At 46.3% G+C, this 13,044-nt stretch overlaps 1 protein-coding gene across 2 annotated transcripts in view; it reads left to right on the top strand.

The window, feature by feature from the left end:
* The first annotated feature begins 5,337 nt into the window (after positions 1 to 5,337).
* Positions 5,338 to 13,044, top strand: part of PTPN21 (protein tyrosine phosphatase non-receptor type 21) — an 88,152-nt gene continuing 80,445 nt past the window's right edge. Inside the window, exons 1-2 of one of the 2 annotated variants that reach the window (XM_007987521.3) lie at positions 5,338 to 5,443; positions 9,466 to 9,847. In XM_007987521.3, coding sequence (XP_007985712.2) covers positions 9,668 to 9,847 — 180 coding nt within the window. In that variant the 5' untranslated portion in view covers positions 5,338 to 5,443; positions 9,466 to 9,667. Of the gene's footprint in view, positions 5,444 to 8,629; positions 8,853 to 9,465; positions 9,848 to 13,044 lie in introns of those variants that run through there. The other variant, XM_007987522.3, reaches the window with a different exon arrangement.

Here is a 13,044-nt window from a genome sequence, read left to right as displayed (position 1 = left end):
AATTAAAACATATTCAGAGTAGGGACACTTATTAAAATGTATTCAAGAGAGTGTTAACTTTTAGGACAAGGAGCTAACTTTTAGGACAGCTATGGAAAAGAGACTGAAAGACTGCTTGAGACCTCCCACCTTTAGATCTAAGATGTTGCAATGTCTAGATCACAGGAGGGGCAAACCCACTAAACCAATGGTTTATTTGGTGGTCCAGGGCAGTTCCAGGCACTTCCCTGTAAACTGCAGCTTCACAAACCACATCACATCTCGAAGAAGATGTTCATGATGATGCCCTAAGAGAAGCCATTAGAGGGAGTAGGAGTGCTAGGCTTGAAAAAGACAAAACTGGACAGTTTTTTTTCCCCCCAGCTTGGAAATGTTCTCTGATTCAGGGGAAACAACACGTTTTCCTATGAAGACCAGATTTCAACAAACCCAGAGTGCCAGCTAAGAGGGCTCTGGGCTGTCTTCCAAAAAGAGAAGATGATTGAAAAGAGGATTGGCTTTGAAGTCAGAAGGGCTGAGTACCAACCCCATCTCCATGGAGCCATGAGTCATCTAACATTGCCCCCCAACCACATCTGCAATCTCTTCTCAGGTTGTATTTCAGCTGGATGTTGCACATTCTTTGCATGTGCACGCATGTGTGTAAGTGTGTAGAAGCAGTAAGGGGTGGGGGAAGGTGGGGTGGGGGTGTCCTCCTGCCTGAAAAGCTTTGCTTGTCTTTCTTTTTTTTTTCTTGAGATGGAGTCTTCCTCTGTCGCCAGGCTGGAGTGCAGTGGCGTGATCTCAGCTCACTGCAACTTCCACCCCCTGGGTTCAAAGGATTCTCCTGCCTCAGCCTCCTGAGTAGCTGGGATTACAGGTGCGTGCCACCACACCCAGCTAATTTTTGTATTTTTAGTAGGGACAGGGTTTCACCATGTTGGCCAGGATGGTCTCGCTCTCTTGATCTTATGATCTGACTGCCTCGACCTCCCAAAGTGCTGGCTGTGAGCCACCGTGCCCAGCCCAAAGCTTTGCTTTTCTTTGAGTAGTCAGTCAACCTTTTTTTTTTTTGTCCTTCCAGACTCAAGCAGAAGCTGATCACAGTGGTTAACCAGACATTACCAGTCCATTCACATTATAAAGTATAACCATGTATAAATTTCCTCACCTACTACAATTACATATTCACCTGTTGTTCACATGGTGAGCCTTTGAGGACAGGGGTATACATCTATTTACCTTTCTCCTTGCAGCACCTGGCTTCTAAATATATGTGGGCTGAATGGACAAGTGTTTTCCAATAGTGATTATCACATGGCATAGACAGGCTTGGATCAAAGGCCCTAAGTGTTGGGAATCACAGTCACAGCAGTCACTTGCTACTCAGTAGACATGCTTCTCCATTTGAACAAACACACTGCCAAGATCATCATTTATCTGATGTCCAGGGGAATCTATCCATAAAATGATTACTCTTTTGCAGCTGGAAAGGTGTTGCATGTGACACAGTGTTGAGTGTGGTAGACAGAACTTAAGGGGCAGATTCAGAGACCAAAGACTTCACATTTCTAGTTCTAGCCCTCACTGTCCCCTTCCTCAGGGATCATTATCTTTTTTTTTTTTTTTTTTTTTTTGAGACAGAGTCTCACTCTATCGCCCAGGCTGGAGTGCAGTGGCACCATCTCAGCTCACTGCAACCTCCGCCTCCTGGGTTCAAGCGATTCTCCTGCCTCAGCCTCCTGAGTCGCTGGGACTATAGGCATGTGCCACCCACCCGGCTAATTTTTGTTTGTTTGTTGTTGGTTTTTTTTTGAGACAGAGTCTCATTCTGTCACCCAGGCTGGAGTGCAGTGGCGCGATCTTGGCTCACTGCAAGCTCTGCCTCCCAGGTTCACGCCATTCTCTTGCCTCAGCCTCCCAAGTAGCTGGGACTACAGGCGCCCATCACCACGCCCAGCTAATTTTTTATACTTTTAGTAGAGATGGGGTTTCACTGTGTTAGCCAGGATGGTCTCGATCTCCTGACCTTGTGATCCACCCGCCTCGGCCTCCCGAAGTGCTGGGATTACAGGCGTGAGCCACCGCACCTGGCATAATTTTTGTATTTTTTTTTAGTAGAGACGGGGTTTCACCATATTGGCCTGGCTGGTCCCGAACTCTTGACCTCATGATCCACCCGCTTCGGCCTCCCAAAGTGCTAGGATTACAGGCGTAAGCTACTGCACCCAGCCAGGGATCATTATCTTTGTGTGGCAGGGCATTCATTCAATTTGGATTTTTGCAGATGATGATAATTTATACAGTGGGTATTCACCGTGCTATCAAAACAGATTAACTTTTGAACTTCTAAGAAAACACTAGTCAGTGCACCCACCAAACCACAATTTCCTTTCCTTTTTTTTTTTTGAGACAGAGTCTTGCTCTGTCACCCAGGCTGGAGTGCAGTGGCGTGATCTCGGCTCGCCACAACCTGTGCCTCCTGGGCTCAAGCGATTCTCATGCCTCAGCCTCCCCAGTAGCTGGGACTACAGGCGTGCTCTACCACGTCCAGCTAATTTTTGTATTTTTAGTAGAGACAGGGTTTCACCATGTTGGCCAGGCTGGTCTCGAAATCCTGACCTCAGGTGATCTGCCCTCCCAGGCTTCCCAAAGTTCTGGCATTACAGACGTAAGCCATCGCACCCAGCCTCCTTTCATCTTTTTGTCTTTCATCATTTTATGTGCTGGGCTTTCTTTTTACATTTTAATTTATTTATTTTAGTAAGAAATAGCTTCCAGTGTAAGAGTATGTATAAGTATGCCACCTTCTGGATAACAAGAGGGGGTAAAGATAGTTATATGTAGTTGTTTGTAACTCTGCAGAACATCTCTATAAGGATACAGAGGAATGAGGGAACACTGGTTACCTCCCAGGAGAAAAGCTAGGTGTCTAGCAGGCAGGGTGAGAAGCGGACTTTTTACTTATACCCTTTTGTATCTTTGGGGGTGGCACCATATAAATTATCTCACTTCCTTAGATATGAAACACAAGCTAATAATAATTTTACAACTAATACTTTGAAGGCATTATTCAAGTGCCTTCCCATGAATGTTACTGCCAAATTAACACAGCTGAGGGAAAATAGGGCTTAGGTACTTGGTCAGTACATGACATCTGTAGACTGTGAGGGAGGAAGTTCAACTCAGTTGTCTAACATCTCTTGGGTTTTATGGTCATTTTCTATTTTTAAAATTCTTTTATTTTCTTCCTGATTCAATTAACAAGTTTTTATTTAGTGCCTACTCTTTGCCCAGTACTGTCCTGGGAATCCTAGGAGATATAAAAGAAGCCTTCATGAAACAACTTTTACAGTTCTTGCCAAGTGTGGAGATCACTGTGGAATGGTGTGGCTAGAAAGTCATCCTGGAAGCAGAGTCTTACTTGCAGAGACGCAGAAGGCTTAGACAAATGGAAGGAGGGCAGAAGGGGCTGCTGGCCAGGGGCAAAGCTTGACAGGGGCAGAAAGCGATATGGGTGGTCAGAGAGGCCCGTTTGGACACTCCCGATAGGTCAGGCAGAAGAACTTAACCTTGGGAGTCCATTAGGAGTGATAAGAGAAGGAAGCCTGGTATTAGCAAGGAAATCAGAGAGAACCGAGAAACCAGATGCCAGGAGACCACCCTTGTTGCAATAATCCAAATGTAAAATGATGAGGGTTTGGATTTAGAATGTTCCAGGGGAAACAGAAAGGAAACAATTCATGAGACATTTCAGAGGAGGAAACACCAGGTCTTGATGATGGAGATGAGAATGGGAGAAATCACACGATTCCAATTTTTCTACCTTGGGAAGCCAGCAAAGGGACTTCTTTTCAGATCTCATTTCTTTCCTCGCACACAAATTGACCCCCTCGTAGAGTTCAGTTGAAATATCAATTACAAACATAATTGATCTATTTTTTTCCCTTAGAAACACAGGTAATCTTATTTGCCTTTAGCTAAATGACCCAAGATGCACCTTGCTTGGCTTTGCTCTTGGACAGCACTCATACCTCTATGACAGTGCTCCCCACTTTGGCCTTGTACTGCGTCTGTGGTGTGTAGGTGCGTTTATTACCCACTAAACCAAAAGTCTGTGTTGTGCAGGGACCATGTCTCATGCATAGTTAAGTATTAAAAAGTTTTTGTTAATTGTTTAAGAAAATTATATTTACATGAAACAATACTTTAAAAAGCTTTCCAGAAACAACAGCATTAAAACAAAATCATTGAAATTAAAATTTTCATAAATTAAAAGGTTCTCTGCTCCACATGCCAAGAAAAGATCTTATACTATTGTAATAGTGTTAGAGTCACAGTTTTATTCCTCAGCTTAAGTGCTGCAATACAGTAATAAGAATGCAGTACCAGAATACTGTGTCACAAACAAACGAAACACTTCATATATGCTTTACACAAGTTATTGGATATTGCTTAGTATTTATTTCCCCCACCCCTGCGGTGCAAAGATATTAATATCCTTGTTTTATAGGAGAGGAAACAGGTAAAGAGAAATTAAGAAATTTGCACAAAGTCATCCAGCTAGTAAATGTTGGAGCTGGGATTTGAACCCAGACAACTTGGTCAAGTCTCCATCCTTAACAGTTCTGCTCTGTATTGCATAAGCAGACAGCTCCCTTTTGGGGACTGACAGGTTATTTGAGGCATATGAACCATTTCTGGTGGGGGGGCTTTTCCACCCCGTACTGGAAGTGTCTAGTGATATGGGGCATAACCTTAGGAGCAAGCAGGAAAAGAAGAACTGTATTCCAATACTATTAAGAAATATACCAGAGTAAACGAATAACCATCAATAACAGCATTTTACAGCCTACCTAGTAACACAAGAATAAAACTCTTTATCTGGAATCTAAATAATACCCCCTCCTCTCATTTTATTAAAAGCCTTGCTTTATTTGGAAACTCTTAAAATAAGTGATCATACGATTAAAAAAAGCAGCGGCGCGCCCCCTCCCCGGCGGCCGGGCGCAGCTGTCCGCGCCTCCCCCGCGCGGCTGCCCGCATTCCAACTCTCTGAGGTCACGGACCGCCGCCGCCTCCCCAGATCCGCCCGCCCGGCCCAGGGGGAGGGACGCCCGGGCCTGGCCGCCCCGCTGCTCCGGCCGCGCGTCCCGCGTCGGTCCGACATTCTGTCCGTCCTGCTGCCACCCCACGCCCCCTCAAGGCTTCTTTGTGGGGCGCTCCTCGCCGGCCAGTCCCACCTCCAGGCCTCGCCCCTCGCCGTCTCCACCGCCGGACTCTGCTCAGGGGAATGGTCTGCGGGCCGGGTTTTTGGAGACAGGAAGTGAGGCGTGCGAGCCCCATGAGCGCGCCGCGGCGCGGGCTGGCGTGCGGGTGCGGCTGCGGCGACCGCGCGGCGGGGCCCCGGGAGGCGGGTCGCTGAGCGGGGCGCGCGGCCCCGAGGATGCGGGAGCGGGAGCAGGTGAGGGCGCGGGCCCCGGCCGGCGGGAGGGGCGGGCCCCGGCACGAGCGGTGGGGTGTGTCCGCTCGCCGGGACCCCAGAGCGCGCCCGCGGCCCCGGAGTCCCGGAGAATGGGGCGCGGCGGCCAGACCCGTAGCGGTAGCGTAACAAAGAGAAAAGTCTTGCTTTTCCAGGTTCGCTCTCGTGTACTTGAGTAATTTCTAAAAGGGGTCTTGAACTTCTATTCTGAACGCCCTGGCCGATTGTTGCGGGTTAATTCTGGATCAGGGTTTTAAATGTGTTAGGCATATTTGTGCCTCTCAGAATATGTAAACGTGAAATTCGCCAGATAACTTTGCGAGAAGGGGCGCAGGGAAGGGCTGTTTGGTAACGCCTGGGTTTGTTTTTGGAGTAGAATGTTTACTCTGGAAAAAAGAATTATTGGATCTGCAAATTCCGACTTGTGATTTCTGCAAATCCTGATTAGATTGGCCGCTCTTGGCATGCTCGTCCTGTTTTTTGCTGAGAAAGCCTTATAATAATAGCGTATGCTCACAACACATTCAAAACATTCGTGTGCTCCAAGTGACAACTGCTGTATGCCTAATAGTTGCTGACAGTTTATTTATTTTTTTAAGTTTGGGATACGACAGTAATTTTACTCTCAGTATAGTCCGTTTTGTTTCTAGGGCATTTTATTCTGGAGCATCTACGCGCAGATGTTTTCTCCGTGAGAAACATGGGTTTAATGCTAAAGCTATAGATACTACTCTAAAAATGTCACATACTTTCTCCTTTTAGTGCTTATTTTATTTTAAAGCAACGCTGGCAAAATTACACGTGGTGAGGACCTTAATAGGAAGTGGAATCGCTATAAGATCGAGAAGTAAAGTGTATTTGAGAAACTTTTGGAAAGGGATGTAGAGAGGGAAAATTAAAATGAATTCACAAATAGTTCAGACTGCCTTTTGTAAACTTGTACTGAAGCAGAATCTAGTATGTATTCGTTTACTTACCACAAAACGGAAAGATTTTGTAGAGAAACAAAATCATCGTTTTCCTTTAATAGCTATTTATAAATTATATTTACTTTAGTAAATTATAATTCCAGACCCAATCACTTTCATATTATTGCATATTATTTTATACCTGAAACAGCCCTCCCCAAAGAACTCTTAAATTTGTACTCATCTTGGTTTTATTATCTTCAGACATTGATAATTGTATTACATCATTTGGCAACAAATACTGCATATTACTGAAAATTAAGATGTGTAAATCATTGATAAATTTGTAAATTATTAAGCAAAATCATTATTTTAACATAGTGGGTTTTATATAAATAAGCAAAAAGCAAGCCATTCTTATGGATAGATCTTGGGGGGATGCACCATATACACACAGACTGCAACTTTTTCAATTTCATCTACTAAAAATAATTTGACTTTTCCTTTATCCCTGATGCAGTAATACATTTCAAGTCTCAGGGACTATTGAACGTTTTACTGAGTTTGCTTAATCAGAGCTTAAGTTAATAATTAAGTTATACAGTGTAGTATCTATTGCTTTCAAGGCATAGTTCTACGTAGTGAAAAGACTACCATATTTTAATGGCACCTAATACAAATATTTATCTTTCCTCTACACATATGCAATATCTTGTCTGTTCGTCTACACTACTTAATCCGCCCGGTTTCCAGTTACCATAATTTTTATATAAAATTGAAACCCACCATCTGATCTCATGAAAGGGTGTTTAGTATGCATATTTATAATCCTTAAATATTTACACTCTTGGTTTATCAATTTTCTGGTTAAAAGCTTATTATTTAAAGTTGTCATTTGCTAATTTTTTTCCATCTTGCTTTACTTATTTATTTAGTTTATACCCCGAAACATCAAAGGGCATTGAAAACTACTGGAAGTGGAAACCGTATCTTTTTAATATTTATTTTCTGTTTCCCTCCATAGTATGGTGCTTTTACCTACAGAAGGCACGCAGCAAATGCTGTTAATTAACACAGTGCTTTAGGTAGTTCCAGCTTTGTTTTTTTCTTCTGGCCTGCCCCAACCCTTGTTTTTAATATTTTGATTTTCCTGGCTATGGGGAATAACCAGAGCTCAAAACAAACAAAAAACTAGCCAGATAAAACCGTGGTTGGGTCCTTATTAGAGATACAGCTCTGTATGTAATTATAGCATGGTTGTAATCTCCTTAAAGACAGCGACGGCTTAGGGATTCGTCTTAGATTTCTCACGATGCTCATTACGCTGTCTTGTACCCAGAGATGCAACACAAATTTGTGGAATGGAATTTCAAAATGTTAAGTTTGGCAAAGCCGAGGGTAGTAGCCGAACCCTTTTCTCCAGCTCTGCCATTCCCTAACGCTGTGTGCCCCATCACCTCTGGGCCTGAGACGCAGTCAGGAGAGCAGGACCCAGCAAAGGACTGGGAGTGTGGAATTTGGGATCGATTCCCAGCTTAGCCCGTCCTAGCGTGCACCTGCGAAAGCCGCTTCTCTTCCTGAAGCCTTGGTTCTGCCTGCTAGATGAGAGGGTCGGGAGCAGATCCTGCCTCTCCGCGCGGTCCGGGGCCGGAGCTCATAGTAGCCAGCTATAGCTGGGTCTCGCTAAGCGATTCATCCCCAACAGGCAACCTCTGCGCAGAAGAAGGTGGGGAACCGTCTCAGGACCCTGGAAATATCCGGGATTTTGTAGACTCGTCTAGGGGGAAAAAACTAATCCAGCTGATACAAAAATTCCCAGCTGGTGCTCGCTCCCATTTGCCTCAGCCCAGAAGTTACCATCAACAGGTCTGGTTAAAAACTCGGTTAGAGTCCGGCGTGGTGGCGCGCACCTGTGGTCCCAGCTACCCGGGAGGCTGAGGCGGGAGGATCGCTTGAGCCCAGGTGTTCGAGGCTGCGGTGAGCTACGATTGCGCCACTGCAGTCCAGCCTGGGTGGCATAGCAAGACTTCGCTCTATAAAACACGTTGTAAGGAGCGTATTTCGAGGTCCTGTGGCTCCAAAGCGGGTATGACAACCTCTCCACCGCCAGTAGGGCTCGCGCTGGTCCCTTTAAATGTTTCCTTCGGGAGCAGAGGGACCGGTCCGTTTAGAGCGCGTCCGTCCAGAAACGCGGCTGCAGAAAGAGGGTTCCGGAGCCTCCTAGTCTACTGGTTGTCCTGGCAACGCCGCTTGCTCTTCCCAAGGGGAGGACGCGGAAGAAGCCTGGGCCTCAGTGCTCCAAGGCCCCGTGGGCTTCTTGCGTTTGTTGCCCCCCAAGCCGCTCATTAACTCAGGATGGCGTGGAAGGCCTCGCCCGCCTCCCCTTCTGGGCCGCGGCTCCGCTTAGGTGAAGGCCTGTTTGGGCGTCCCCACCCTGGAGAGGGGCCGGGGTCTGGATTTTCAGAACTGCCGCTCTTCCAGTGGTAAATGAATGAATAACGAGCATTTGTAGGGTATTTTATGATGTTTATCAGTAAATCAATTTGATGACGTGAATACTTCCACAGGCGCTTGTTAGGCACCTCACCGCGTCTGAACCACACACCTGCCATTCTTAGTGGGGATTATTCCTCCCATTTGCCTTCAGGGTTAATTTTCTAAAGGGATTGGGACTGGAACCTAGCTCTTTTGGGGGTATTTTGCACTTTTCTCACTTAAGGACTAAAGAACTCTGACATTTGGAGTACTACAACCTGAGTTACCTATGAAGAAACACCACCTTATCCAAAATAGGAAGAGGACCACGAATACTAACATTTGGGATTATAGTAGTGCTGGCCATTATCTCATTTAATCCTGACGATGGCCTAGCTTGCTATCCCTATTTGTAGGATACAGTGAAGGGTGGAGTCTGACCCTGAGCCCAACACAACTCTGAGATAAAATTCCACCCTGCCTCCCGGGTCCTGTTAGTGCCTCCTTTTTCCAGCGGGTGGGGACGGCTTATTATTTGGACACAGCTTGACTGGCTTTTATTTATATTAAGCAAAGCCCAGCGTTACCTTTGCTTAAGTAACGGCGTCCCTCTTTCCCCAGCGCTGGCGTCGATGCTCACTTCCTCGGGCCATTGGAGACTCCGTTGCTTTTTAATGGCGGCAGCGGCTGCTGGGTGAGCAGCTGGAGGCCGGACAGTGTTCGTCCCATTCGGAGAGGATTGATTTCTCCTGGCGTCACCACCGCTGGGTTGGTGGGGGTAGCTTTTCCCTCTTTGCTCCTCCACTCTTGAAGAAAGAAGAAGATGCCACTGCCATTTGGGTTGAAACTGAAACGCACTCGGCGCTACACGGTGTCTAGCAAGAGCTGCCTGGTTGCCCGGATCCAGCTGCTTAATAACGAGTTTGTGGAGTTCACCCTGTCCGTGGAGAGCACTGGCCAGGAAAGCCTCGAGGCCGTGGCCCAGAGGCTGGAGCTGCGGGAGGTAAGCCACCGAAAGACTGCAGGCCGGGCGTGGGTGGCTCACGCCTGTAATCCCAGCACTGAGAGACCGAGGCGGGTGGATCACCTGAGGTCAGGAGTTCGAGACCAGCCTGGCCAACATGGTGAAACCTCGTCTCTACTAAAAATACAAGGCCCGGCGCGGTGGCTCACGCCTGTAATCCCAGCACTTTGGGAGGCCGAGGCTGGCGAATCACAGTCAGGAGTTCGAGACCAGCCTGGCTAATATGGTGAAACCCCATCTCTACTAAAAATACAAAAATTAGCGGATGTGGTGGTGGGCACCTGTAGTCCCAGCTACTTGGGAGGCTGAGGCAGGAGAATCACTTGAACCTGGGAGGCAGAGGCTACAGTGAGCCAAGATTGTGCCACTGCACTCCAGCCTGGGCTACAGAGCAAGACACCAGCTCAAAAAAAAAAAAAAAGTAGCTGGGCCTGGTGGTGGGCCCCTGTAATCCCAGCTACTGGGGAGGCTGAGGCAGGAGAATTGCTTGTACCCAGGAAGTGGAGGTTGCAGTGAGCTGAGAACACACCACTGCACTCCAACCTGGGCAATATGAACGAAACTCTGTCTCAAACAAACAAACAAAAAAGACACTGCAGGCTTCTCTGTTTGGCATGCTGGCTGTGTGTTCTAGCCCACTGGCCACTCACTGTGTGTCCCTGGCTGGGATGTCTGAGTTGAGCCTGTAGGTTCTCTCCTCATGAAGCAGGAATAGATTAGAGCAAGATGTCTTCCCTTGGGGTGCCGTATAATAACTAATGGTTCTTATTTTGAATATGTTTGTATTCCCCCCTAAACGTAATCCAGAATCAAATGTGAATACACTCTGGGTTGTTCAAATCTCTATTTTCTAATATACCCCCTATGATATACTAGGTCATCCCTATCTCTAGTATAGTTTACTGACTTCATTCTTTCTTTTTTGTTCATTTTTAGTTTTTTAGAGGCAAGGTCTAGCTATGTTGCCCAGGTTGGTTTCAAATTCCTAGGCTCAAGTGATCCTCCCGCAATAGGCATGTGCCACCATGTCCGGCTCCTGACTTCATTCTTTCAACATTCATTGAGTAAACAGAAAATTCATTGACTATATTCTTATAGGTCAGATCAAGGTTCTAGAGACATATTGCCTGAACTCAGTTTGAGTTCTAGTTTCCTTACCATCTGCTTCTATTACCTTGGGCAAGTTATGTGATATCTCTGAGCCCCGGTTCCCCATCTGAAGCATGGGGATGACTGTGACACCTAATTCTCAGAGTAGTATAAGGCCATAGGCTCTACTAACTGTTAGAGTACTGATTGGGAGGTTTGCCCAGGAAACCCCTAATCTAGTTGGTAGGAAGTTATGGAGTACTTATGTATCCGAATAATGTCTTAAATTTAAAATGTTATGCAAGGCCTGTGAAGAAAGGTCTCTAATTAAACCTAGGACCCTCCCTACCTTTGGCTGCCTGATTCTGGGGTAAGGGAAAGTTAGAGAAACTGGTTATTCCACCTAAAAAGTCAGGAATAGATGAACTTTCTCCTGGTGACCATCCAGTCACTTATATGAGAACTCAGTACTGAAGACGCATAAGTGCCAAGCACGTACATACTTGGAAGCTCACCCTGGTGTTGTTGCCAATAAGAAAACAGGCATGATGCATGCTGTGATAAGGGAAGTAGAGGTTGTGCCATAGGCCAGAGGGAGGTGCAGCAAAGGGAAGGCTGCTCGGGGAAGTTGATTCTGAGCTGTGACCTGAGGATGGGGCAAGGGAGTCCTATCAGGGGCTGGAAGAGTTCCAACAAAGAGAACTGCACAGGGCCAAAGACACAGAGGGAGCTGGTCTGCCTGAAGCCTGAAGTGCGTGGAGGAAAGGCTGACTGTAAGGGCAGCAAATGAGGATTTTTTGTTACCAAAGGATTTGGATTTATCCTGAGCATAGTGGGGGAGTTTAATGAAGGGTGTAAACAGGTGTGGTACATTTGTTTCTGTGAAGAGTGAGCCCTTTGGAGAATGATTCGAAGGGCGTGGTTCAGGTACAGATGGTAGCCACCTGGAGTTGGATAGGGTTGGAGAGAGGTGGTTGAAATCTGGAGATATTCAGGACCTACCGAGTAATAGGCAGGGGTTAGCATGGGTCCAGGTTGATATTCAGGTTTTCAGTAGATGGTGGGGCTATAACAGAGAGGAAATGTGAAAGGAAGTGCAGATCTATTAGGGGCAAGGAGGAGCGTGTGGTGAGCTCGGTTTTGGAAATACTGAGTTTGAGGTGTTTGAGGTGTCAGTTGGAGGTGTTGAATAGACAGATGGATCTGTTGATCTGGAGTTCAGGCACGAGATCCAGGTTGGAGGGAAGAGATTGGGAAGTATCAGTCTAAGTGAGTTCATTAAAGCCAGAAGATGGTATGAGGCTCTCCAGGGGAGAAAAAGAGGACATTGCCGACCCCTTATGGTACATTAGAGGAGGGGAGAGTGTTGGAAGGAAACTGAGATGAAACTGCCCAAGAAGAAGAAAGAAAACCAGAACAGCAGGCCTCAGTAACCAGTCCCTGTTTACTTGCATTTATTCTTTCATAGGGATGGGGTCTCACTCCATCACCCAGGCTGGAGTACATCGGCACCATCATAGCTCAATACGTCCTCAAACTCCTAGGCTCAAGTGATCCTTTTGACTTAGTCTGCCAAGAGCTGGGACTATAGGTACACAACCACACCCAGCTAATTTTTTTTTTTTAACTTGTATTTTTGAGATGGAGTCTTGCTGTGTTGCCCAGGCTGGTCTGGGAGTTCTTTCCTCTAGTTATCTTCCTGCTTCAACCTCCTGAGTAGGTGGGATTATAGGCATGTGCCTCCTTGCTTGGCTTAGTGGCTTATTCTATTTATTTATTTATTTTGCTTGCTTTGACTTTTTTTTTTTCCTACTATGGTTTCTTCTTCCTGTAATTTTCTTCCTCATGCACCAGGTCTGTCTATAACGCCTAGAGTCAGCTTCTTGAAGAACTATGGTTTGTTTATTTATTTATTTATTTTGAGATGGAGTCTCACTCTTGCCCAGGCTGGAGTGCAGTGGCACAATCTCGACTCACTGTAAGCGCCACCTCCCGGGTTCACGCCATTCTTCTGCCTCAGCCTCCTGAGTAGCTGGGACTACAGGTGCCTGCCACCACGCCCGGCTAATTTTTTTGTATTTTTAGTA

This window comes from Chlorocebus sabaeus, chromosome 24 (genome assembly GCF_047675955.1).
Source record: "Chlorocebus sabaeus isolate Y175 chromosome 24, mChlSab1.0.hap1, whole genome shotgun sequence".
NCBI lineage: Eukaryota > Metazoa > Chordata > Mammalia > Primates > Cercopithecidae > Chlorocebus > Chlorocebus sabaeus.
This window is presented reverse-complemented; position numbering and strand designations above follow the sequence as displayed.